Genomic DNA, 26,126 nt, shown 5'->3' on the forward strand with positions numbered 1-26,126 from the left:
TGGTGGCTGAGGCTGAGTCCAGGCCCCCGACTGACCTCTGTGTTCTCATGTGGCCTCGGCTCTGGGCTTGCATCTCTGGTCTTTCTTCTTGTAAGAACACTGTTCCTGCCCGGCCGGTGTGGCTCAGTGGTTGAGTGTCGACCTATGAACCAGGAGGTCATGGTTCAATTCCCCATCAGGGCACATGCCCAAGTGGTGGGCTCCATGCCCAGTGGGGCATGCAGGAGGCAGCCAATCAGTGATTCTCTGTCATCATTGATGTTTCTCTCTCCCTCTCCCTTCCTCTCTGAAATCAATAAAAATGTATTAAAAAATAATAATACTGGTCCTTTTGGATCTGAGCTCTGCCCTGGCCTATTTAGCATCCATCTGCCTCTTTTAACTGTATTTACTTCATTTACCTTAATTGCCCCTTTAAAGGCCTGTCTCCAAATACAGTTCCACTGGGAGTTAGGGCTTCAGCGTACACATTGGCGGGGAGGTGGGTACAGTTCAGTCTGACACGGGGCCCTCACAGCAGCGTGTCAGCCCCTGTGTGAGTCACTATCACACTAACAGTGGCTGGGAACCTGGGCTGGGATGTCAGACAGCTTTGGATTTCGGCTTTGGCTCCACCCTCCTCAGCTTGCAGAACACTTCCTGGTACTGCCGCCGCCCATGTTCCCATTTGCAAGCAGGATAGTGAAAGCTCATGGGATTGTGTTGAGAGCTCAGTCACGTCCTTTGGCATCATAAACCATGCGCTCGGTACATGGCAGCTCTCGCTGCTGCTTCCCGGGCGAGCACTGTGCCAGGTGCCCGTGAGCTCCCACCCTGTGCTCAGGGCCTCTCCTCCGCCCCTTTCAGAGCCACTCTGCACCCGCTTCATGGACTTCGTGTGCAAGAACCGCCAGCAGTGCCTGTTCCACTCCATGGTGTGTGACGGGGTCGTGCAGTGCCGGGACGGCTCGGACGAGGACGCTGCCTTTGCAGGCTGCTGTGAGTGGGCGGCCCTGGGGGCGGGCTCACGTGGGGAGGTGCTGCCTCTAGTTACAGATTTGATTTTACATTTCCAGTCATGCATTTCCTTTTTTATTTTCAACATTTTAATATTTTATTGATTTCAAAGAGGAAGGAAGAGGAAGAGAGAAATAGAAACATCAATGATGATAGAGAATCATTGATCAGCTGCCTCCTACACACCCCCTACTGGAGATTGAGCCCACAACCTGAGCATGTGCCCTTAACTGGAATTGAACCCAGGATCCTTCGGTCTGCAGGCTGATGCTCTATCCACTGAGCCAAACCAGCTAGGGCTGGTCTTGCATTTTCTGAGGAGGACACATGTTTCCTGCTTCAGGAGTCATGCTTAGTAGCTGCTGGTGCACACACAGGAGAGACGGGGCGTGACCTGGGTTTGACAGGCTCTCCTGCCCATCCCTGGAGGCCTCGTCTGCTCGTGGCTTCACAGCTCTTGTCCCATGTTGCACAGTGTGTCAGCCTTCCTGCCTGTCTCCCGGGACCGAGGGTGCCCCGAGCAGGCGGAGCCTGGTGTCTGCTGGGCCACCTGCTGGGACGGCCCTGCAGGAAGTGCGTGCAGCATTCGTTGGCTTGGGCGGCCCCAGTGAGGGACTGTGGACTGCAGCTTAAATGTCAGAAATGCATCTCCTCTGGCCCGGGAGCCTGGGACTCAGGCTCAGGGTGTTGGCAGGTTTGCTCTCCTCTGAAGCCTGCCTCCTCGATGTGAGGGTGCCCAGCATCTCCCAGGTTCTCACATGGTCTCCCTGTGCCTGTCTGTGTCCCATCTCCTCTCCTTCTAAGGACCTTAGTCACATTGAGTCAGAGTTTCACCCTGATACCCTCACCTTAACCTAAGAACTTATCTACAGCCCTGGCTGGTTTGGCTCAGTGGATAGAGCGTCGGCCCAGACTGAAGGGTCCCAGGTTAGAGTCTGGGCAAGGGCACCTACCTTGATTGCTGGCTCTCCCCAACCTGGGCCCTGGTCGGGGTGCGTACAGGAGGCATCCAGTCGATGTGTTTCTCTCACATCGATATTTCTCTGTCTTTCCCTCTCTCTTCCACGCTCCCTGAAAACCAATGGAAAATTATCCTTGGGTGAGGATTAACAAAAAAAATAATAATCCCATATAATAAAAGCCTAATATGCTAAGTGTCCGACCGTTCGACCAGTCACTATGACATGCACTGACCACTGGGGGCAGATGCTCCAACCGGTAGGTTAGCTTGCTACTGGGGTCCGGCTGATGGAGACTGGGTGAGATGGGCCGGACATGCCCGGGAGCCCCCCGTGGTCCCTCCCTGGCCCTGACCATGCACCAGTGGGGTCCCTCGGCCTGGCCTGTGCCCTCTTGCAATCCGGGACTCTTCAGGGAATGTCGGAGAGCTGGTCTCGCCTGATCCCCGCAGGCTAGGGCGAGGGACCCCCCCACCGGTGCACGAATCCGTGCACCAGGCCTCTAGTAAATAAATAATGGCCTTATCTCCGAATTCTGAGATACAGGGGACGCCTTCACCACTGACCTGCTTTCAGGACATATCCAGCGACAGTCTCTGGATGGAGACTCCCTCCTCCTCCTGCCACAGCCGCGTCACTAGGAACTCTTCGGTGATGAGCTAGCCGGAATCTCACGGACATTTGTCTCTTGTCCAGCCCAAGACCCCGAGTTCCACAAGGATTGTGACGAGTTCAGTTTCCAGTGTCAGAACGGCGTGTGCATCAGTGTGGTCTGGAAGTGCGACGGCATGGATGATTGCGGCGACTACTCGGACGAAGCCAGCTGTGGGGAGGCCGCAGGTCCGTGCCTCCCACGCCTGCTTTGGGGCCACAGCCCCACCTTCACCGTCGCCTCCCTTGGCAGTATTTCCTGCCAGTTCTTGAATCTCCATGTAGGAAACTGAGTGTGAACTGGCCCTGACCCCCAGCAGGGCTGGAGGTGGCTTATTCCATTTCACTGAGTCGGGGAACCTGGCTCTGTGTGTAAGGTGGGAGGGAGGCGTTAAGTGGTAAATATTGCGGAGGAGGCTTCCCCTCTGCTCCTACAGGTTGTAGATGCCAATGGAATAGCAGCACTGTTACCACTGTGTTAGCAGGAGCAAGGTCGTGCCTTTGGTAAAGTGTGAAAATTGAACACTCGGTGTCATTTGCAAGATCCATGGACGTGTGGGTCCGAGACACCTGAGTCGGGTCCGGGAAGGTGGGCTCTTACTGAGTGTGTCACCGCTGGGTCCCAGAGGCTGCCTGATCCACCTGGTGGCAGGCGGCCGCCCCGGGACTCGGTGTGGAGGAGGCTGTGCCTACATCGCAGCTTCACGTTCACGCTGGGCAGGGCCCACAGCTGATGCTGTGTTTTTCCCCAGAAAACCCCACCGAAGCCCCCAACTGCTCCCACCACTTCCAGTTCCGGTGTGAGAACGGCCGCTGCATCCCCAGCCGGTGGAGGTGCGACCGTGAGAACGACTGCGGGGACTGGTCCGACGAGGAGGCCTGTGCAGGTAGGTGGTCCCAGCGCCGCCCACAGCCGGCCTCGGAGGGGCCCGGCCCCTTTAGTGACTCGGGGGGTAGCTCTCTGAATTCTGTCCCCTTCTTAGTTGGATACTAGAGTGGCTGCTTCTGTTTCTGGGGCTATGCACCCCACAGTTCACAGGCGCAGGAAGGACCTGGGGCCTGGCTGCTCCTGGTGTGGCCTGCAGACCAGCAGCCTTGGTCTTTCCTCAGCACAGCCAGAATGTCCGACCTCACCCAGAGCCCACATTTTAACAAGCTCTTCAGGTGCCATGTGCCTCGAGCCACGTGCCTGGTGCCTGGTGCCTCATTGGACCCAGGTGCCCGGGGCCTCGGTTCCACGTGCCCTGGTGCTCCAGGGCCTTGGAGCCATGGGCCTCGCGCAGTCGAGAGGCACTGAGGTGCAGTGCATGCTGTCCCTTTTGCTTTTGGTTTTCTTGTCTCTGAGCCAGGCCTCTGGGTGGCTGTCGTGGGTGGAATTAACCAGAACAGTGTTCCACCCCCCACCTGTGCATCTGAGTCACCTTACTTTCAAAGCAAACGCATCCGAGTGTGATTAGCTCAAGTCAGATACAGCAGGTGAGGTGCTGCTCCGGAGAGGAAAAGCAGGGTCCGCTCCGACCTCCAGACTGATGGTTTTGAGAGGAGCTGCAGTTCAGAACCTCGCTGGGCACGGGGCTGGGTGGTGCAGCTGAAATGGGTGTCCACACGAGTTTAGGACCTATTTTGGTCTCAGACTGAACTTCTTGTAACTCTTTTTTTTCTTGGTGTTTCCTCAGATTCACACATTCTCCCCTCCCCCACTCCTGGGCCTGCCACATGTCCACCAAATTACTTCCGCTGCAGCGGCGGGGCCTGCGTGATGGACATCTGGGTGTGCGATGGCTACCGGGACTGCGCGGACGGCTCAGACGAGGAAGCCTGCCCTTCGCCCGGTGAGTGCAGCGCCCTCTGCCCGGCACCTGCTCTGCGGGGAGGACCTCGGGGTCGCCCTGGCTCTGCAGGGCCAGACTGGTGCCTGCTCCCTGGAACTTGGAGCTCACAGGCCAGGCTGGTGCCTGCCCCCTGGAACTTGGAGCTCAGAGGCCAGGCTGCTCCTCCAGAGCAGGGGACTCGTGGGAACGGGAACTGGAACTGGGGCGCCTCGTCTCCTATAATTGCTCTGATCTTCCTGCGAGAGAGGGCAGCCTCCCGTCTCCCACCCGCTGCGTTGGGGCACCTTTGCTCTCCTCCCAGGAACTGCCATGGGAGCGGTGGGGGGGGTGGGGGGGGGGGGTGGGAGCCCAGCTTCCCTGCTTATGGGCGGCTCTCCTACTGAAAGGCCGGGGAGCCCTGCCACCTAGTGGCCGGATCAGCGGCGGCTGACCGTGTGCAGAGGCCGGGCCGCAGGAGACCCCATCCGGTGCCGCCCTTAGCTGCCCAGAGGCAAGGGTGCCGCTTCAGGCTCAGTTATCCCAAGAGTTGTTTGCCAGGCTTTTGTCGGCAAACGCCTCGGCCGCCACCTGCTTTTCCTCCTCCCAGATGGTTCCCACGCCGCTGCCCTGCCCTGTTCAGAGGCTTCAGTGCTTCCTTTTGTCCTGGGTCCAGGGGCTAGACCAGCCCCTGCCCTGCCCATCGCTTCTCACACCCGTGCTGGGCCCGCTGCGGCTCCGCGCCTGCTCTCGCCGCGTTCCTTCCACCCGGTTTGCTTTGTCAGAGTCCTCTGTCCTCCTTGACCTTGGAGGACAAGGTTCCCCTACTTCCCTCCAGCGACGCCCACCGTCCAACAGACAGGGCATGGGTTTCACAGCTGGAGAGACCAGGATGAGGTCAGTGTTTCTCCGAGCCTGACCCCCGCTCCCTGCTACGGAATCCTGGGTGGTGGTGGCGGCCGTAAAGGTGGAGCCAGGAGCTCCCGTATGCTCACAGGCCCCCGAGTGCGGGCTTCCTCCTCCAGCCCCTCCTCACAGAGCCTTTACATGATGTCGATCTCTTTCCCAGCCTCAGTGAAGTACCTTCTGATTCTTGACTGATTGGCTGGCCATTGCTTCCTACATGTTTCATGCGTGTAAATATCTTCTGCCCATAGTGACGTGTGTGCCTTGTGTGGGGGGTCATGCATGCTACGTTGACTCCACCGCTGTGCGTATCACAATAATAAGCAAATAATTAGGTGTCCCATACATGCTCCTCAAATTAAACTGATTGGAAAACCCACAAAACAAAACAAAACACTTCAATCTCTGCTTCCCCCCAAGGCCCGCCTCCCTATTCAGTAACTGGATCATCCTTCTCTGCAGTGTCTTTGAATGTTGAAACTCTGATGAAGATGTTAAGAAACTAGCGAGTTCCGACTCATCCCATGAATGAGCAGACTCCTGGTTAGGTATCCCTTCAGCTTTTGTGAAGGTTTGTGTTTCTGACGCACATTGTTGGAGCACCTTTAGCTCGGTGGTGTCTCGCTGCCGGATGTCACTCAGTGGGACAGTCACCTGCTGGTTCCCCGGAAGCCACACACGATGCGAGATTGTACCCTCCCTGTGCCAGAACCTTCTACAGGCTCCCTGTGGTCCAAGTGTGAGAGCAGGACTTACTGTGACCAGCTCGTTAGCCTCATTTTTGCCTTCTTCTCCACAGACCTGTGTTCGCAGAGTGCAGGGGGTGGGAGAGGCCCCTTTGGAAATTCAGTTAAACTATGAAGACACAGACTGTGTGAAAGTTGAGTGGTTGCTGTGTGGTGGCTTGTTAGTGGGGTTATGTGTACCATTTGCTAGTGCTTGCCACCTGTCAGTAGCCTCTCAGTCATCTCCCAGAGTCAACACATCAGATGATCCTCAGCTCCAGTGTGTCTTGGCACTCCCCCGCCCCCCTCTGGGCCTCCCCCTCCCCGACCTGGGCCTCCTCCTCCTCCCACCTGGGCCTCCTCCTCCCCCACCTGGGCCTCCCCCTCCCCCAGCTGGGCCTCCCCCTCCTCCACCTGGGCCTCCCGCTCCTCCACCTGGGCCTCCCTCTCCTCCACCTGGGCCTCCCCCTCCTCCACCTGGGCCTCTTCCTCCCCCACCTGGGCCCCTTCCTCCCCCACCTGGGCCTCCCCCTCCTCCCAGCTGGGCCTCCCCCTCCTCCACCTGGGCCTCCCCCTCCTCCACCTGGGCCTCCCCCTCCTCCCAGCTGGGCCCCTTCCTCCCCCACCTGGGCCTCCCCCTCCTCCCAGCTGGGCCTCCCCCTCCTCCACCTGGGCCTCCCCCTCCTCCACCACCTGGGCCTCCCCCTCCTCCACCTGGGCCTCCCCCTCCTCCCAGCTGGGCCTCTTCCTCCCCCACCTGGGCCTCCCCCTCCTCCCAGTTGGGCCTCCCCCTCCCCCAGCTGGGCCTCCCCCTCCTCCACCTGGGCCTCTTCTGGGCAGCGTGCCCAGCCCTGGGACTTCTCTGCCCTCCTGGGAATGCTCTCTGACTTCTCCCTGATGTAGATGCTCTGTTTTCTGGATCGTGTGTCCTGCTTTTTCTTGGTTTACTCCCTTGTTTTGCTGAAGCACACACTCCAGTAGCTTTGTCAGGTGAATGTGATGATACAGGAGCCACGGACACAGTGAGTTTTGCTGTGAATTCATTCTGATTGCCCTCTGCCTGGGACACAGGTGTAACTCTCTGAGCTGTAACTTCTCCGTCATCCTGAGGACTCACTTTTCCTCCCTCGTGTTGGAGTTCCGTTTTTCTCCATCCCAGGCTGTGAGATACCAATTTCAAGCTTTTTGAAGATTCTGTGACATTGATCTAGCTGGTTCTTAGCTTTCTCCCTGACAGCTCAGAGAGGTTACAGCCTTCTTGGTTTCTCTAGGCACCCATCACTGGCTGGCTGCTTCCCAGCCCTCAAAATCGTGTTGCTCTTGTCTGTTTAGGTCCGTGAGAGAGCAAAATTTGATGCCTGTGTCTAGTCAGTGTCTTTTCCAGAACTCACATCGGTCTCAGGTCCTCGTAGTAATTCCTGAGACACTGTAAGCTCCCAATAACATGGAATTGGTTACTGTTGCTGGCCAGCTCCCTCCATTCTAAAAAGTAAATTGTAAAAATCTCTTTTTCTAGCCGGTGTTACTGCTGCCTCCGTGCCCACCCAGCTTGGGCAATGTGACCGGTTTGAGTTCGAGTGCCACCAGCCAAGGAAGTGCATCCCCAACTGGAAGCGCTGTGATGGCCGTCGCGACTGCCCGGGAGGCCAGGACGAGGCCGGCTGCCGTGAGCTGGGGGCTCAGCCCAGGGCGGGGTGCCATTACCGTGTGTCATTCGTCTCACTCACCTTGTCATTTTGGTATCATCTCTACTACGGGACAGGAAAATTAGGCTTCAGAGAGGACATGCCATCAGTAACAGACTGGAGTATTTATTTAGTTTTGGGGGGTTTTTTGGGTACAAAGTTATGTGTTTATTATTATTATTTTAATTGATTTCAGAGAGGAAGGAAGAGGGAGAGAGAGATAGAAACATCAATGATGAGAGAGATCATTGATCGGCTGCCTCTTGCACGCCCCCTACTGGGGATCAAGCCTGCAACCCTAGCATGTGCCCTTGACCGGAATCAAACCTGGGACCCTTCAGTCCACAGGCTGACGCTCTATCCACTGAGCCAAACCGGCCAGGGCCAAAATTGTTATCTTTTTATCATGTCTTGTTGAAAGTTCTTATAGGGTGAGCACTCCAAAATAACACGGAGAAATTAGATAAGGATTAGTGTAAAATTTCACATTTCATTAAAAGAACAAAGTGTATACCATTGGGACATTAAGGTAACAGGTCAGATCTAACCCACACTTGTCAAAATAATAGCAGGAATATCTGAGCCAAGGAATTAATCACAATAAGATGGGAAATAGTTAACAACAAGGAGTTGGAATAGGACCTTCCTTCTGGGTGAGATGAACTCATTGATTGGTATTCATTCTTTAAATAAGTTTAGCCGGTTTTAAATCTGCCTTTTCTTAAGGATGTTGCTTAGTTAAGGCTCTTAAAACCCAGATGTGCTCTCCAACGAGTGTGTGACTCATTAATCTGAGAGCCTGTCTGAGAGGAAATGGGATGAGTGCGGCCTGACTCCTCTTAGAGGACGGCCCCTGAGCACCCTGCATTCTGTTCCACGTGCCCACCAATACATGTTTAATCACCAGGTCAAGACTTTCAGAGATAATGATGACCTCATTTCTAACTTAAACCCTATGTTTTCCCACTTTCAAAATTTTGAGGCATGTTTCATGAACCTCAGACACCTTCCAGCTTCACTACTCAGCTGTTGGATATTTTACAACATTCTTATCATATGGAATAATTCTGCGATGGGGACCTTGGACTTTTCCGAACCAATCCTCCCTGAGCAGAGGCTCTTCCCTACCTGTCCTGTAAAAATGACTCTCCCCGCCCTGCCCCCCTGCTCCCCGTCATGCTCGTACTGTTACTGTCTTTGTAGCTCTTATCACTACTAGTATCCAGAATGACACATTTGTTTACTTCTTTGCTGTCTCTCTCAATAGAAGATAAGCTCTTTGAGGGCAGGTCCTTTGTCTGGTTTACACATCACCTCTTCATCTTATTCATCTCATTCATTGGGAGATGTCCCTGAATGTTTGTTGGATGGATGGATGGATAGATGGGTGGATGGATGGATGGGTGGGTAGTGGATAATGAGTGGCTGGCTGGCTGGATGGGTGCCTGGGTTAGTGGTGGGTAGATGGATGGATGGGTGGGTAGTGGATAATGGGTGGCTGGATGGATGGGTGGGTGGCTGGGTTAGCAGTGGCTAGATAGATGGGTGGGTGAATGGATAGAAGGATGAATGAATTCCATCTAGGGCTTCTGAGACTGTCACAGCAGTGGTTCTCGAGCCTTTTCTAAATATTCTAGTGCAGTTTTATCTGTAACAGTTTCCTTCCCACCTCCCCAAGGAGAACCAGTTTCATCTCAGCATGGGACACCGTATCAGATGGTGACTTTCCAGGAGATGGGGTGACAGTCTGTAATTAGCCTCCCAAGTGGTTGTGAAGTTTTCCTTCTCTCACCGAGAATTAGTCTTTTAAATCTATTTAGCTGAAGTCTGGACTTCCATCCTAGACACATGCGTAGATGTCTTAATTCTTCTTTCACATGGAAACTCCTCAGTTGAAGACCATTGCTGTAGGGTTCTGTCTTCTCCCCTGGCTCCTGTGTCCTTTCCTCTCCCGTTAAATATCCCGGTTGCTCGTCCCTCCCGTGGCATCATCCAGGTTCTGCTGCATCTTGGAGCAGAGGCAGCTTCCGATAGGAAACAGGTCACCTGACCTTGTTCTGGAACCGAATCCCTCAGCTCCGGCTGATGCTGACGAATTGCCACGGAGCTTGCAGACACTGCGCACGCTCCGCTCCATGTGTCTGCCTCAGGCTAGGCCAGTGATGGCGAACCTTTTGAGCTCGGCATGTCAGCATTTTGAAAAACCCTAACTTAACTCTGGTGCTGTGTCACATATAGATATTTTTTGATATTTGCAACCACAGTAAAACAAAGACTTATATTTTTTATATTTATTTTATATATTTAAATGCCATTTAACAAAGAAAAATCAACCAAAAAAATGAGTTCGCGTGTCACCTCTGACACGCGTGTCACAGGTTCTCCATCACTGGGCTAGGCAACTCTGAGGACTTGGTGATGTTTAGAAGCCCCCAGAAGGACCTGTTACGAATCTGTTTTATAAATTCTCTGCTCTCAGAATCTACATGGCTTAGTGATCTCAGGTAATTTCTTGTAATATTGGGATGGTCATCGCATGGAATATTGAGTGCGTTTTGCGTGGGGTGGGGAGAAGGAGCTGGGAGGAGTTTGGTCTTGAGTCCCAACAGAGGAATGAGAATTTGAACTCAGAAACCCAGTAGCATCGCCAGGTGCAGAGGATCGAGTGTGTGCAACCGTCACCACAAACCTAACATCTTAAAAAGCAGTTATTTTCTATAGTTTGTGGGTCAGAAATCGGACGTAGGTTTTCCTGACTAAAACCAGCATGTGGGCAGGGCTGCTTCTCCGGTGGCGGCAGGAGAGATCGGTTCCTTGCTATTCTGGCTGCGAGAGGCGCCTTCCTCCGTGTCTGACCAGCAGGTCCGTCTCAGGTGCTGCTTCTGACCTCACCCTCCTCTCCGACCGCAGCCTGGAGGGTCTCTCAGGGCCGCACGGTTGGATTGCCCCTCCCCCCACGATCCCGGATGTGCTTCCGTCGGGGCCATTAGCTCAATCACACCTGCCACGTCAGGTGACCTTCAGCGTGCCTCACAGATTACGTCGTCGACGTCTCTGGCTGGAGGAGCAGGAGGATTGTAGGGCCTCCTCCTGGTGGGTGGGTTCCGACGTCTCCCGTCCAGCTGGGCAGGCCCGTGGGAGTCTGTAATGAAGGCTGAACCCCTGGGCCTGGGTCAGCCCAAACTCACGTGGGGCAGTAGGCTTACATCTGTTCTGTAGCCTTCCTCCTCTTCTCCCTTTGGATAATCATCTGCTATTATGTGGTCATTGCTTGCTCTTTAGAGCCTGATGCAGCTTACCTCCTTTAGAACTGGAGAGGGAATCTGATTGCGGTTCATAGTTGTAGGGTCGTGTCACTCATGTCACTCAGTGCTCTTTGTGTGCGCTTTCATTTCCTGGTAAATACTTTGAAACCTATACAGTTACAATACCACATAATGAGGGGCTGCCTCTCAGTGTTGTGATCATGTCGTCATTATTAGCATGACTCAAACCGGAAATCAGAGTGTCATTCTGACTGCCGCTGGGACAGAAATAGCGATTACTGTCGGCATCCTGCCCGCCAGGGCTGCACCGGACACTGGCGTCTCTAAGGAAGGAACCCTGATCTGGGGCTGCAGCTGGGAAGAGGCCAATGTGGGGCTGCGGGCAGGAGGCTCCCTCACCTGACAAACAGGCTAAATGACGGCACGGTTTGGGGGCCTAGAGAGAGAGCCCCTTAATCAGTTAACTGCCGCAGTATTTTGAATTTAGTTTAAAAAGGTCTTCCACTTGCGTCTATAGATGCTTACGGCGTACACATGGTTAAGCATCCTGACCTCCCGCTGCCCCTGGATCCTGGGAGACACGACTGATGGGATTGTCCCCGGTTGTGTAGACGGGAACGGAGCTCGTGCTGTTCAGTGGTTTGCTGCAGATCATGCCGAGCCGGGATCGAGCCCCAGTGTGCTCCCAGGGTTCCGAGTGTCACGGAGCAGATGCCAGTTCCCGTCAGAAGCAGGCCCTGTGGCACCTGCTCAGTCAGTGCTCATCCTCGGGGCAAACCCTGTTCCTACACCTGCAGATGCTCACATAGCACGGCCCCCTGTGTTGCAGCCACACGTGGTGCCCTGGCCTGTGCGAGCGGCGAGTTCCCATGCGCGGACGGTGAGGCCTGCCTGCGGCCCTCGGAGCGCTGTGACGGCTTCCTGGACTGTGCGGATGAGAGCGACGAGCAGGCCTGCAGCGGTGAGTGCCCAGCCTGGTCTCCCCCTTCGCCCCCCTCCACCCCCCCAGGGCCCAGCCTTATCCCCTGGCACAGCCTTGTTCCCCGGCCCGGCCTCGTCCCTTGGGGCCACTGGAGAGAACCCTCTGAGTTTGTCCTCAGTCTGAGCCAGCCCCTGGCGTGGCTCCCAGCTCCCCATGCCTGTGGGAAGGTTCCCAGCTCCCCATGCCTGTGGGAAAAGCTCCCCGTGCCTGTGGGAAAAGCTCCCCGTGCCTGTGGTAAAAGCTCCCCATGCCTGTGGGAAAAGCTCCCCATGCCTGTGGTAAGAGCTCCCCATGCCTGTGGTAAGAGCTCCCCATGCCTGTGGGAAGGCTCCCCGTGCCTGTGGGAAGGCTCCCCGTGCCTGTGGGAAGGCTCCCCATGCCTGTGGGAAAGGCTCCCCGTGCCTGTGGTAAAAGCTCCCCATGCCTGTGGGAAAGGCTGGTCTTGAGCCTGTTTTCCTGGCTCCCCACCCCAGGCTGCTGCACCGTTGCTCCCACAAGGCCTGGCACTTCCGTCTGGAATGAATTGAGTAGTGGCCTCAGTCCCTTTGGTGCCACACAGAGCATGCAGACTGGGTGGCTTACAAAGAGTTAGTTTTCAGCACGTGAGTTCTGAGGGAACACGTTTAGTCTGCAGCAGCAGCAGCAGCCCTGCTGTGACACAGGCCTGTACCCAGCCCCCTCTATTGAGAAGTGGCTTTAAATGAGTGAAGACAAGGAGGGGAAAGCTAGGAAGCCCTGGGGACGTCTTTAGGTGACAGTGTGGCCTGGCCGTCTAGGTCATGGAGGTCTGCCCACATCAGGAGCCTCTGGACTCTTCTGAAATCCAAGAATGTGTGAGCTCTCTTCCCTGTGTCCCTTCTCTCCAGATGAACTGACTGTGTATAAGGTGCAGCACCTGCAGTGGACGGCCGATTTCTCTGGGGATGTCACTTTGACCTGGATGCGGCCCAAGAAGATGCCCTCTGCTTCCTGTGTGTATAATGTCTACTACAGGTAGGTCCTCCCGCAGGGAGAGGGTGGGTCCTCTCTGTCTCCAGGGCCCTGTCTCCCAGGGGGAGGGAGCGGGTTCTCTCTGTCTCCAGGGCCCTGTCTCCCAGGAGGAGGGAGCAGGTCCTCCCGTCTCCGGGGCCCTGTCTCCAGGGGGAGGGAGCAGGTCCTCCCGTCTCCGTGGCCCTGTCTCCCAGGGGGAGGGAGCGGGTCCTCTCTGTCTCCAGGGGGAGGGAGCGGGTCCTCCCTGTCTCCAGGGGGAGGGAGCAGGTCCTCCCCATCTCCAGGTCCTGTCTCCCTCGAGCAGAAAGCAGCACTGTGCTGTGCAGGGAAGGGCTCTGTTCATGGGTGGGCATCTCGCCGCCCGCCTCCGTGTGACCTGCCTCTATTCTGTTGGCCAGGGTGGTGGGGGAGAGCCTCTGGAAGACCCTGGAGACCCACAGCAACAAAACCAACACGAGGCTCCGAGTCCTGAAGCCGGACACCACGTACCAGGTGAAGGTGCAGGTGCAGTGCCTGAGCAAGGTGCACAGCACCAACGACGTCCTGACGCTGCGGACCCCCGAGGGGCGTAAGTGCTGCCCGTGCTGCGCCCGACAGGCCTGGCGTGGTGTCTCGGGTTCCTGGGGGCCCTCGGGGAGGGCGCGGGGCCACATGCCTCAGGCGTAGATGCAGGGCGGCTGCTCTGTGGTCCTGCCTACGTTGCTGGACATTTCTTCTTTTTTTTAATGTATTTTACTGATTTCAGAGAGGAAGAGAGAGAGAGAGAAAGAGAGAGAGAGAGAGAAACATCAATGATGAGAGGGAATCATTGATTGGCTGCCTCCTACACACCCCCTGCTGAGGACCAAGCCCGCAACCTGGGCAGGTGCCCTTGACCGGAATCAAACCCGGGACCCTTTAATCCACAGGCCAGTGCTCTGTCCACTGAGCCACACCGGCCAGGGTGGACATTTACCCTTATTAAGTCACACAATTAGCCTACAAAGGTGCGTTCAGATTCTGCCCACCACTGCCCTATTTTGCATTTGTTACTGAGTCTCTGCTTCTGCCTTCTGTCTTCAGGGGTTTCCCAGTGCTTGGCCCTTAAGAGCCCATGGTCGTTAAGATATGAGGCATGTCAGAGATGTGTGGCTCAGTGTAAAGATACTGCCCCACACGCATGTGTCCGAGGCTCCCGCGTCCACGGCCTCGTGAGCTCTGCGTTAGCTGCTGCCACGCGGACCTGTGTGTTAACATTTAACATGAACATCGTTCAGTGGGCCTGGCATTGAGTAGCCTCCAGAGCCCACGGGGAAGCCGGGTGGAGAGGGCGCCCCTCGGACCCTCAGGAGGCCCGTGTGCCTCAGGTCACCCGGGAGGTCAGGACAGTGCAGGCAGAGCAGCAGGGCCTGGACTGGGTCCTGGGTGGCGTGCCCCGAGGTTCCCAGCGAAGGCTGGATTGGTTAACCCAAACCAAATGAGGGGGCTTTGGAAGCTTTGCTGGGGTCTTTCCCAAGGGGTTCATAACGGGGCCCTGGGAGGTGGGGAGACTTGATCACAAGGGCTGGGAGACCCGGCAGGGAAATTAAAGCCCGTGAGCCACCACCAGGCCGAGCCTTTCCTGCCGTGTGGGCACCAGCAGCAGCCTGCCTGGTGGAGAGGCCACAGGCCGGTCCAGACCCCACTCGTCCTCGTGTGAAGCTCAGGACTCCCCCAGGGACCGGTGTGCAGACGTGTTTAACCCCCCGCCTCTCTCCTAGTGCCCGACGCCCCTCGGAACCTCCAGCTGTCCCTGCCCCGGGATGAGGAAGGAGCAATTGTGGGCCACTGGGCCCCTCCCGCCCACAGCCAGGGCCTCGTGCGAGAGTACATTGTGAGTGCCTCCTGGGCGCGTGCGGAGCAGAAGTGTCTTCCGTGCGACTAGGATTTGGTTGGATGTGACCTCGTGAATAACGGTCACCTCTTAGAACAGCTCCCATTTCCCGTCGGCTCTCTGGCCCCTGTAAGGCGTCAGGGTGCCCCGACCTGTGATGGCCTTTCACTAACACGTGTTTCTTCTCACGTCAGGTGGAGTACAGCAGGAGCGGCTCCAGGACCTGGGCCTCCCAGAGGGCGGCGAGCAACGTCACGGAGATCAGGAACTTGCTGGTCGGCGCTCAGTACACCGTCAGGGTGAGCTGCTCCCCCGCAGCCTCGCTCGGGCTCGGGCCGTGGTGGACGGGGCTGCTCCTGAGCACGCGGCGCCCTGCTTGCCTTCCTGAGACCTTCATTCCCGGCCTCGCCCTGCGGCCACTGTTTCTTTCCGTCTCTTACCCGCATCCCGTCCCAGAGAGCCTGAAGTCAGACGCCCCTCAGAGCCGAGGGTTTCTGGGAGCCCTGCTGTGCCCGATGTTCTGCTAACTCTCCAGCTCATGTGCTTCTGCTCGACCTCTCCTCTCCTGTTGCAGCCTCATGGCGTGCAGAGCTGTGCCCGGCCTTTGCAGACGGGTGCTGTGAAGTTCTTATAAAACACGCTGTCAGTGTCCCCAGCAGAAGAGATAGATTTTGTGCAAACATGTTTGAGACCATGAAGTGCATACACAGACTCCCTCACACTGTAAGGCTCAGCGCCGTTGTCATGCATGTGCACACTTCTGTGTGCGTTTATGGGCGCACGCTCCCCTGCTCCTTGGGAAAACCGGGCTTTGTTGTCCTAGTCATGTCCTGACCTCAGTGCTCGCGGATCCCTTTCCCCCAGGACCCCCACCCACACCTCTTCCGTTTTTCAGTTGCAGGGCCTCTGAGTATCCTGGCCCCTGCCTGTACCTGTGACACTTCACTGCCCAGGTCTCTCTCCTTGGCCCCTGGGAGTCTGGCTGTGTGGTTACGGCCTGTGTTTCATGCAGAGTTCACTCTATTTGAACAGGTGGCTGCGGTGACGAGCCGTGGAATAGGAAACTGGAGCGACTCCAAATCCATCACCACCACACAGGGAAAAGGTACATGGTTCCAGGTGCCAGATTCAGGGAAGAGAGCAACCTGCAGAGGCACTGGGCGTGCCTGGGGAAGGAGGGCGGGGTTAGAGAGTGTCACACGACCTTCCACCCCGCCCCCTCCCCGACACCGGTGCGGGCGCCCTGGGTGACAGGAAGGCAAGCCTACTCTGGGAACTGGGCACTTATTCTAATGCAACATGCAAAGGGTTTGCAGAGGCCACCAGGCCTGGCCCGCTGTGTGTGCGCCAGCACCCCAAGCAGAGGAGAAGGCACCCTCTCCTCTGCAGAAGGTGACGGCCTCGTGTGCATGTCTGTCTGGCGCTGGACTGTGTTCCGGCAGCTCCAGCAGCGTGCAGGTGGCCGTGTCCAGCCTAGGAGCTGGTGTAGGGACAGCTGCTGGCTCAGTGACCCCTCATTAAGTGACCCCTCAGATCACCTGTAGGGACAAACGAGGGACTGCAAAGAGGCCAAGTCACTTGTCACCTAGTCAGTGCCAGCGGAGAGGAGCCAGATCCGCTGCCCATGCCTGTGCCTGAGCCGCCGTGAACCTGCGGCAGCGAGATGGGCCTGTGGCCCGCGTGGCCCCAGTGCTGGGGGCTGGTGCCTCGTGAGGGCAGAGGCCGCTCTGCTCCCTCTGCTCTGCCGCTGACCCCGAGCAGGAACCCAGGAGACAGTTGGTGAGAGCGAAAGGAAGCGATTAAGTGGAGGCTGTGCACGCTGATGGGGAGGCAGAGGCGGCTCCCGATGTTGCCGTGGTGCCTGGGGCTTTGTTGATGGACTGTGGGCATGGATGTTGGAGTCGGGAGGGCGCGTGGAATGTCTTGGGTATCTTACCTTCACCTGAACCTGTGAGAGATCGGCTCCGGGTCCTGAAGAGTCCCTGTCTGGTTGAGATCAGGCCGGGAGGCAGCCAAATCCAGTGGAGGCTTTGGAGCAGGTGCTGTGGGGATTGGAGCAGGTGCTGAATTCCACTGCCCGGGGCTTTTATTGTGGTATCATGTCCTTGCACAAAGCAGGGTCAAAATATGACTGACTGGATGTACTACAGCCAGGTGCTTTGGAAGGTCAGCACCTTGAGCTCCCGGGCATAGTCACATCTGCCTTTGCTTCTCTTAAAACCCTTCGGCTTGAGGAACCTGGCCCCTGGCCTGTTCTGGTTCGGGTACGTGCAGGAGGCAGCTCTGTACTGAGTCAGAAGTATTTGTTGTGAAATGTCATAATGTTAAGAAGATGAAGGCCCTGGCTGGTTTGGCTCAGTGGATAGAGGTCAGCCTGCGGACTGAAGGGTCCCAGGTTCGATCCCTGGTCAAGGGCACATACCCTGGTTGCAGGCTCCTCCCCAGTCTGGGCCCTGGTAGGGGCATGTGCAGGAGGCAACCAATCGATGTGTTTCTCTCATATTGAGATTTCTCTGACTTTCCCTCTCTCTTATACTCTCTCTAAGAATCAGTGGAAAAGTATCCTCAGATAAGGATTAAGAAAAAAGAAGATGAAGGAGAAGAATAGTGGCATAGACCAGATTAATTATTGAATGTGGTGGATGAATAGTAACAATGAGACAAGCCACTGTTTAGCAACACATTTTGTGGCCTGAGTACCACTTTGTTGTTTTACGTGAATCGATCTCCTCTGATTCTCATTGATCCCACGAGTCTGACAGTGCACCTGCTGTGGCTGAGGAGCGAGTCCGCAGAGTGGCCGCCCCGTGCACGCTGCAGCACGGTGGTCATGCGGGTAGCTTCCTCACGGCACTTCCCTGGTGCTGTTTCCTCGAGCCCAGCGTCATTAATGGCTGATGATCCGAGAAACCCCAGGTCTTGCCGTCTTTGCCAGCAGGTGGTGTCCACTCCTTGAGTCTCTCCTGCCTGTGCCCTGCACCACGCATCCCCTGAGCCCTTCAGGTTTGGGGCAGGAGCCTGTCAGCGGGTCCGGGACGTGGAGTGGCCTTTGCCTGCTGCCCCTCCCCGCGGCTCTCAGCTGGCGCGCGCTTCCTCTGGATGCCAGGCTCCCACAGGAGGCTTCACAGGAGAGGAGAGAAGGGGCGCGTAGCTGAGAGCCAGACCCTTACGGGCGTCCCCGCGGGATGTCCTGGCCTCTGGAGCGTAGATCGCCTCTCGGGCTCCGGCTCGGGAGGATGGGTGGCTAATCCTTGTTAGCGTCTGAGCGGGAGGTTGAACTGGGTTTGCCAGACTCTGGACTAGGTTCTTTCCGTTTGCCATGGCCTGCTGTTTACTCTGCTGTCGTCCTCCCAAAGGGACCAGGCCACAGGGTCGTTATTCGTGCCAGTGAAGGGGCACCATGGCCTCTGCCTGGGCGGGCACAGGTTGTTGGGCATCGACATAATGGAACTTTCCCTCACGGCGTCACTGCAGGAGAGCTAAGTGAGCCCCGGGAGCGGTGGTCGCCAGGTGGCTGGGACCCCTCAGCTCGGGAAGCAGGGCTACGAGAGACCATCACAAACAGCAAGGAGACGCCTTCCCTCCACCGAGGAGCTCTCGGTCCTGCCGCCTCCCCTCCCCTGACGCCTCTTGTTGGTTCTTTCAGTGATCCCTCCTCCGGGCATCCACATCGACGGCTGCACTGAGAGTTCTGTGAGCTTCACCCTGACCACGCAGAGCGACGTCCAGGTAACGCGGGCACGCGGCTGGCAGGTGGGCGGTGACCCAGTGCCAGTGAGGAAACAAGGGATGGGCCAGTGACACTGGAGCCCACGGCGGCTCCTCCCACGGAGAGCCCTGAGCTTGCACCGGGAGTGTCCGGCCTCAGCCCGAGCCTTTCCCACATCATGTAACTAAGTGGTTCGCAGCCACGGTTCCGGTTCCGACAGGCCAGTGCCGACAAGGCCAGTGCCGACAGGACGCGTGCCCTGCAGTGCTCAGGGCCATGGGATCGCCTGGTGCTGGTGCTGATGCAGGGGCGCCACCGCGGACGTGTCTCATGAGAGAGTCACCTACGTGGAAGCACCTCCACTCCCTTCACCCCATCCCTCTTCCACCATCCCCGTCCCTCTGCTCAGCCGGCCGCACGGCCGACTTCCCATAGTCACCTGCGCCCCAGGTTCTCGGGTTCTTTCTTGCCTGTTGCTCCTCACATCATCCTGTCTGTGAAGTGTGTGGGGGACAGACAGACAGAAGCCTTCAGAGTCTCTGCCGTTCACTGCGCTGCAGTTTGCTGTTAAGCCCTCCTTCCGAGGTGGTCGGTACGAGAAGCAGCCTCCGCATGGAGCATGTCCATCTTGTCTTTGGTCTTGAAAGCATTCTTGTTTTGTTTGTTGTCTCATATTTAAAGATCTTTAGGTCCGACTTTTCCATGAGCTCAGGACCTGGAGGAGGCCGGCTTCCTGGGCCTGGGCACACTCGCTCCTGCGAGCACTGAACCTCTTGGCCTTGACTGCAAGGACCACCTGAGCGTCAACGTATCTTTAATTACCAGGACCTAATTCTTCTTCATTTTCCCCTCCTTGTGCCTCTCTGCATTGGTTCTTGTCCTTTTATTCTATTTAATTTTTGTTTCACTGACTGTGTATTTTACATCGTCAGTGGCCTCCCACCTGGCTTTAGAATGGGGCGTGCACTAGCCCTCGCTGCAGCACACGCGGAATTCGTGTAAAGACCAAAAGGAACAACCCCCATCGGGACGCGCGGCAGCAGAGCCCGCAGGAAGGGGTGCCGTCTCCGATGGGGCTCCGTGGCTGGACTGTTGGTGACCTCGTTCTTGGTATGTGGCAGGTGAATGGCTACGTGGTGAACCTCTTTTGGGCATTTGACACTCACAGACAAGAGAAGAGGACTTTGAACTTTCGAGGGAGCATGTTGTCCCACAAAGGTAACCCCTTGGAGCTGGTCTGTGTGAGCCGGAGGATGGGCTAGGCCCGTTTCCTGGCAGCAGAGCCGCGAGGGGAGGCGTGGGGAGGCATGGGGAGAGCGTGTGACGGAGGCCTCCTGGCTGCCGTGTAGGTGGCGGAGAGGATGTGAGTGACTCCCGACTCCAGGGAGGGATCCACAAGGCCCTCTACCCTGGTGGCTCTTAATGGAAGTTGAAGACTTAAAGGGAAAACACTGGAGTGAAGCCAGATTAGCCTCATGCAGAGGCTGTTTAGTTCCAACGGAAAGAGCTCCCAGGTCAGTTACCTGTCTCTCTCCTGCTTTCGTTGGCTCCTTCTTGGCTGATACGAGGGAGCTCAGGGCCTGGGCATAGTCAGTGTTCAGTGTATATTGGTCGAGTGAGTGGACGGACAAGCTGGGCTAAGGAGGGAAGGACATCGTCTTATTCCCCTTACCTCTGTGTGCATTCCGAGTCTCAGTGAAAATGCTCATCTTTGAAAATGGGCTCAAGAAGAGATTTTTTTTTTAAATCCTCACCCAAGGATATTTTCCCGTTGATTTTTAGAGAGAGTGTAAGAGGGAGGGAAAGCCAGAGAGAAACATCAATGTGGGAGAAACACATTGATGGGTTGCCTCCTACACAAGCCCTGACCAGGCCCCGGGCTGGGGAGGAGCCTGCAACCGAGGTACGTGCCCTTGACCGAAATCGAACCTGGGGCCCCTCAGTCCGCAGGCCGACGCTCTGTCCACTGAACCATCCGGCCAGGGCTCAAGGGAAGATTTAAATTCTGCCAGGGAGACCCTCCAGGAAGAAGGCTGCCTGTGGGTCCTGGGAGGACACGGGGCATCTTCCCTTCCCCGCTGGCCTGTCTGCAGAGCTGTTGGTCATGTGGTTCCTCACGGCTGAGCGAGGACTGTCTGTGTGTGTGGAAGAGGAAAGCTGCCTACGAGGTTGCACAAGGATAAAAGTGACGTCGGCACCTACTGTGTGCAGGAGCTTGCTTGCCGAGGCTCGAGGGGCGTGTGTTTTGCGTGACCCCAATAACCAGTCTGTGGGATGGGTCTTATTTACTGATGAGAAAACAAGGCTCAGAGCTGCAGTAATCCCCTCAGAAGGTGGTAGAGCCAGGTTTGAACCCACATCTTTCTAATTCCAGAGCCGGTGGCCTCGGGCCTCGGTGGCACACTGGGAGTCGGCAGTCAGCAGGAAGGCTCAGCCTGGGGGCGCGGAGAGCCGCTCGATGCCGGCATCACGCCAAGCACTTCACAAGCATTTTCTTTAAATGTGCTGTTCTGCTTCTCTCTCTCACAAAAACAGTGGGCTTAGGGAGTCTGACCGCTTTAACCTGGGAATGCACTGAGCGTGGAGCCTCCGGTCCCAGGCGTGCTCTCGGGAGTCCTTGCTCACTGCTCTTCGCTCCATAGCGACATTGCCACCCACAGAGAAAGGGCACCGTTCATGACAGAACGTTGAGAAAACAAGACAAGTGCAGTGACCGTTTAAAGTTTCCCACAATTTCACTTTCCGGGAAGACCACTTTTGAACTTCGGATGTCTCCTGAATGAGCAGGAGCTCTAAAGTCGGAACACTTCTATGCAGCGTTACCGCCTGCCCTTTTCACTTAACATAAAATTGTAAAGACTTTTCACTCTCATTAAATATCCTTGGAGACAGCTTTTAGGGGCTCCGTCACAGTGGATGGGACACACATGGAGTTTGTGGAATGTGCGTTGTGTGATGATGGCCCACCCTCGGCGGTCTGACTGTGTGCAGGTTTTCCGCTGTAAGAAACGCTAATGCACATGTTGGTTGCACCGTGTCTGGCCCCTCTGATTCCATGGGACGGCTGACTGGGGGTTAGGCGCTGTGGTGGTCATCAGTCAGCAACAGCGCTTCTGTGACAGCGAAAGCCTGCCACCTGGGGCCTCACTAACGGAGAGGTTGTGCCTGTCAGGACGCCAGTTCTCGACTCCCACCCCAGCTCCCTCCCGCGTCTCCTCTTCCTGTTTCCACAGTGGGCAATCTGACAGCGCAGACATCGTACGAGATTGCCGCCTGGGCCAGGACCGACCTAGGGGACAGTCCTCTGGCATTCGAGCACATCGTGACCAAAGGAGTCCGCCCTCCGGCTCCCAGCCTCAAAGCCAAAGCCCTTAACCAGACGGCTGTGGAATGCACCTGGACTGGGCCCAAGGACGTGGTGAGTGAGCCAGGGGTGCCTGATTCTAGCTCAGGGACAGCCTAGGCTCTCTCCCCCCAGTGGGTGCGGACCCCCTGATTCTAGGTCTCGGGCAGCGCTGAGCTCTCTCCTCTGGCTGTTTCATCCTTTCTCACCTGAAGCTCAGCCACCCTCCTGGTCAGCTCTGGGTACCTGTAGAGGCACCTGACATCCCAGCCCAGCACCCCTTTCTCCCTCTGGCCTGGCCCCGGAGAGGACGTGCCCTTGCTGTGTGTTGGTGTGTGGAGCGTGCATGGGAAGAGGTGGCTGCTCCAGTCCGTGGGCCTCCCCTGGCTCAGGTGTCGGCATGGTGACACATTTCCACCCCCTCCCACCACGGGACCCCCACCCCCAGGCTGCCTTCTCTGGGCACCGCCCCCCATTCCACGTCCCCACTGCACTTGAATGCTGATCTTTGTGTTTGTTCTTATATGTGCATTTTGATTCCCTGCGATTAAGTTTGTGCTTCTTTCCGAGTCTGGCTGTTACTTCCCCTCTCCCCAGTGCGTCCCTTCCTTAACCTTCAGGAGGGTCTTCCCAGGGCTTGTGTGCTCACCTCCCTGAGCCCTCCTCCTGCTGTGCAGTCACATCCCGCTCTCTGCTCCTTGGCCTCTTACCTCAGGGGCTCCTGAAACCGTTACAGTTGGGTCCATATGGAGCAATTTTTCATTAGCTACTGCTGATCCCATTTGATGCTTTCTCTCTTCTTTTTTAAAGATGCATTTATTGATATCAGAGATGAAGAAAGAGAGAGAGAGAGAGAGAGAGAGAAAGAGAGAAACATCAATGATGAGAGAGAATCATTGACTGGCTGCCTCCTGCAGGCCCCACACTGGGGATCCAGCCCGTAACCGCTGATCTGGAATGGAAGCTCAACCACTGAGCCAAGCCGGCCGGGCTATTTGATGCTTCTATCTGTTCTCTAATCTCCTTGAGTAGTTTGCAAGCTCCTTGCAAGGAAGCAGTGTTTTCCGGGTTTGCTGAGTGGAAGAGGACAGGGAGCCAATCTGTCATTGAGAATCAGGGTGTCCTCAGGGGCTGCGGAGGGGACGCGGCCTGCGGCTTGTCCACCGCAGGCACCCAGTGCACTGGGTGCAGGGCTGATTCCTGGGGGTGAAACCAAGTTTGCAGGTAACTGCAAGCTCAGCCACGAAGAAGGAAGGAAACACAGGTTACTGGGTGCCCCCTGAGTGCCAGGCACAGCTGGAGCCCTCACATACCTTCTCCCACCTCCTCCGCCAGCAGCTCAGTGGGGAACACGCTCCTTTACCCGTGAGGAGACTGAGGCTCAGACTGAGAGACTGGCCAGCGTTGGAGCTCTCGGAGCGGGAGACAGGGCTCCTAGCCCCTCTCTCCTGTGGCTGCAGAACCCAGTGCCGGGCGGGGCGGGGCGGGGTGGGGTCAGGAATGCCCAGCCTGTCCCAGGGCCCCCTTCACCTTGAAGTGGATTCTGCTAACAACAGGCCTTGCTTTCCGTTACACCCCCGCTGAGGTCACCCAGCTGCCCCCCAGCGAGGCGAATGTGCAGGCGCTAGGATGGGCCTGGCTCTCTGGTTCCCTGAATTGGGCCGAGGTAGCCTGCTCGCCGCCTCTTGCTGAGGTAGCTTCGGAGGGAGAGGGCCCAGGTACCTGTGGAGGCGGTCACCTCCTTTGCTGTCCCCAGGACTCCGGCATCTCCCTCATTGTGCCCCCACCTGACAGCGACTTCCCTCGTCCCTATGCTGTGCCGGCCTCCTCACACCTGGCCCTTGGCTCCTGGACCCCTTTCCCTCCCCTGGTGCTCCTGGCATGGTCCTCCCCCCGCCACAGTGCTCCCAGGCTGGTCCTCCCCCCGTGGTGCTCCCAGGCTGGTCCTCCCCCCGTGGTGCTCCCAGGCTGGTCCTCCCCCCGTGGTGCTCCCGGGCTGGTCCTCCCCCCACAGTGCTCCCAGGCTGGTCCTCCCCCCATGGTGCTCCCAGGCTGGTCCTCCTCCCGCCACAGTGCTCCCGGGCTGGTCCTCCCCCCACAATGCTCCCGGGCTGGTCCTCCTCCCGCCACAGTGCTCCCGGGCTGGTCCTCCTCCCGCCACAGTGCTCCCGGGCTGGTCCTCGCCCCCACGGTGCTCCCAGGCTGGTCCTCCCCCCACAGTGCTCCCAGGCTGGTCCTCCCCCCACGGTGCTCCCGGGCTGGTCCTCCCCCCACAGTGCTCCGGGGCTGGACCTCCCCCCACAGTGCTCCCGGGCTGGCCCTCCCCCCGCCACAGTGCTCCCGGGCTGGGCCTCCCCCCGCCACAGTGCTCCCAGGCTGGTCCTCCCCCCGCCACAGTTCTCCCGGGCTGGTCCTCCCCCCGCGGTGCTCCCAGGCTGGTCCTCCCCCCGCGGTGCTCCCAGGCTGGTCCTCCTGCCCATGGTGCACCTAGGCTGGTCCTCCCCCCACAGTGCTCCCGGGCTGGTCCTCCCACAGTGCTCCCAGGCTGGTCCTCCCCCCACGGTACTCCCAGGCTGGTCCCCCTCCCATGGTGCGCCTAGGCTGGTCCTCCCCCGCCGTGCTCCCAGGATGGTCCTCCCACAGTGCTCCTGGGCTGGTCCTCCTGCCCATGGTGCTCCCAGGCTGGTCCTCCCCCCATGGTGCGACTAGGCTGGTCCTCCCCCCACAGTGCTCCCAGGCTGGTCCTCCCCCTGTGGTGGTCAGAGGCTTGTCCTCGCTATGCTCGGCCTGTTTTGGCCTCCTTGTCCCATCTCATGCTGGAGCCCCCTCATTTTCCTGGTCCCACTTTATTCATAAATGCTTGCCACCCCTTTCGAGCCCCTAATTCTTTCTCTCCTCACCTCGAGTCTGTCCCCCTGGGGACCCTGGCTCTCCCCTCCCTGTCCTGGCTGCAGGCAGTGCCGGAAGAACACGCTGAGCTGCTGGGACGGGATCCTTGTGTGGCCTGATCGCTCCCTCCTTCCCTGGCTGCCCTGGCCTTCCCGTTTCCTCTTTTGTGCTGAAGAAACTGCTCTTGGAGACCATGCTTTGTGGCTTTACTTACAAAGAAGCACACTCGGCACCTCCCACTATCAGCTCCAGGCTCCCACTCCGCCCTCACATTCTCCTTCCCCGCTGTGACTCGTCCCTTTCCCGTGGTATCAGTGAGGTCCGGCTACACAGGATGGACATGGAACGTCACGTGGCCATAGACCATCGTGTTCCGTCCCAAGTCCAGCCGCCCGGCTTCCGCAGCTGCAGCCTGGTTTGAATGGGACCCAGGCCAGACCCTGCACCTGGCGTCTGTCTTACAGGTCACCTCTGGGTCCAGAGGCTCCTGGAGCCACACCCTCACCTGCATCTGGGCGGCGGGGGGCAGGAAGCAGGGCCCCCTCAGAGGCCCGTCGCACTCGGCTGTATCCCATCGACTAGGACTGTCATGTGGCTTACCTAGCTTTGAGGGAGGCGGGAATGTGGACTCCTTTTAGGCAGCACTTCTCACTAAGAGCAGGACTCAGCTGAGGAGGGATGCAGAGCTGGTCTCCTCGGGCAGCTGCTGTGTTACCCTGCGGCCCCCTCCCAGTCTGCAAGCTCCCACCTCCCTCTGTGTCCACATTCCTCGCCACCTGGTAGAGGGCTGCGGCTTTGGAGATCCCCTCTATGGAGCTCCTGACAAAGTGTTGGCAACTTGCTACTTATCTGTTTTCCTTCTCTGCCTCTGTGAGGACAGAGCCCGCGCCTTACTTACTTCTAGCAAGTACAGTGCCCGGCCCATGTGCCTTGGCCGTAAATGCTGATGAAATGGACATGGAGTGAAGACTGCTCTCTGGGCTCTGACCTGGCCCCAGGGTCTACATTAGGATTTCAAGGGAACAGTAGGTCATAGCCACGGAGCTGACGCCCCTCCTGTTCTCCTGTCAGGTGTATGGCATCTTCTATGCCACGTCCTTCCTTGACCTCTATCGGAACCCGAAGAGCTTGACGACTTCGCTCCACAACAAGACAGTCACTGTCGGGAGGGACGAGCAGTACTTGTTTCTGGTGAGTGTCCCATGCCAGAACGCCCAGGGGAGTTTCTCTGTAAGGGATGGTTTCATTCCCGGGCTCCAAGCTCAGACCAGGCCTGGGGCACTGAGGTGAGGTCCAGGGCCCGCGTGTGACAGGGCGATTGGCCTCTCGGCCACACGAGTTGAGCTCATAATGAAGCCACACAAC

The 26,126-nt window shown here is 57.4% G+C and overlaps 1 protein-coding gene across 1 annotated transcript in view; it reads left to right on the plus strand.

Annotated features, from left to right (window-relative positions):
• SORL1 (sortilin related receptor 1) overlaps positions 1 to 26,126 on the plus strand; it is a 149,559-nt gene that overhangs the window by 108,230 nt on the left and 15,203 nt on the right. The window contains exons 28-42 of the mRNA XM_070400142.1: positions 847 to 978; positions 2,652 to 2,795; positions 3,359 to 3,493; positions 4,283 to 4,438; positions 7,562 to 7,711; positions 11,826 to 11,957; positions 12,845 to 12,971; positions 13,367 to 13,536; positions 14,708 to 14,820; positions 15,015 to 15,119; positions 15,853 to 15,925; positions 18,467 to 18,549; positions 19,651 to 19,747; positions 21,763 to 21,947; positions 25,833 to 25,952. Coding sequence (XP_070256243.1) covers positions 847 to 978; positions 2,652 to 2,795; positions 3,359 to 3,493; positions 4,283 to 4,438; positions 7,562 to 7,711; positions 11,826 to 11,957; positions 12,845 to 12,971; positions 13,367 to 13,536; positions 14,708 to 14,820; positions 15,015 to 15,119; positions 15,853 to 15,925; positions 18,467 to 18,549; positions 19,651 to 19,747; positions 21,763 to 21,947; positions 25,833 to 25,952 — 1,922 coding nt within the window. The remainder of the gene's footprint in view (positions 1 to 846; positions 979 to 2,651; positions 2,796 to 3,358; positions 3,494 to 4,282; positions 4,439 to 7,561; positions 7,712 to 11,825; positions 11,958 to 12,844; positions 12,972 to 13,366; positions 13,537 to 14,707; positions 14,821 to 15,014; positions 15,120 to 15,852; positions 15,926 to 18,466; positions 18,550 to 19,650; positions 19,748 to 21,762; positions 21,948 to 25,832; positions 25,953 to 26,126) is intronic.

The sequence above is a fragment of the Myotis yumanensis genome, unplaced genomic scaffold, assembly GCF_028538775.1.
Source record: "Myotis yumanensis isolate MYYU_CA2020_CCGP unplaced genomic scaffold, mMyoYum1.0.hap1 SCAF_19, whole genome shotgun sequence".
NCBI lineage: Eukaryota > Metazoa > Chordata > Mammalia > Chiroptera > Vespertilionidae > Myotis > Myotis yumanensis.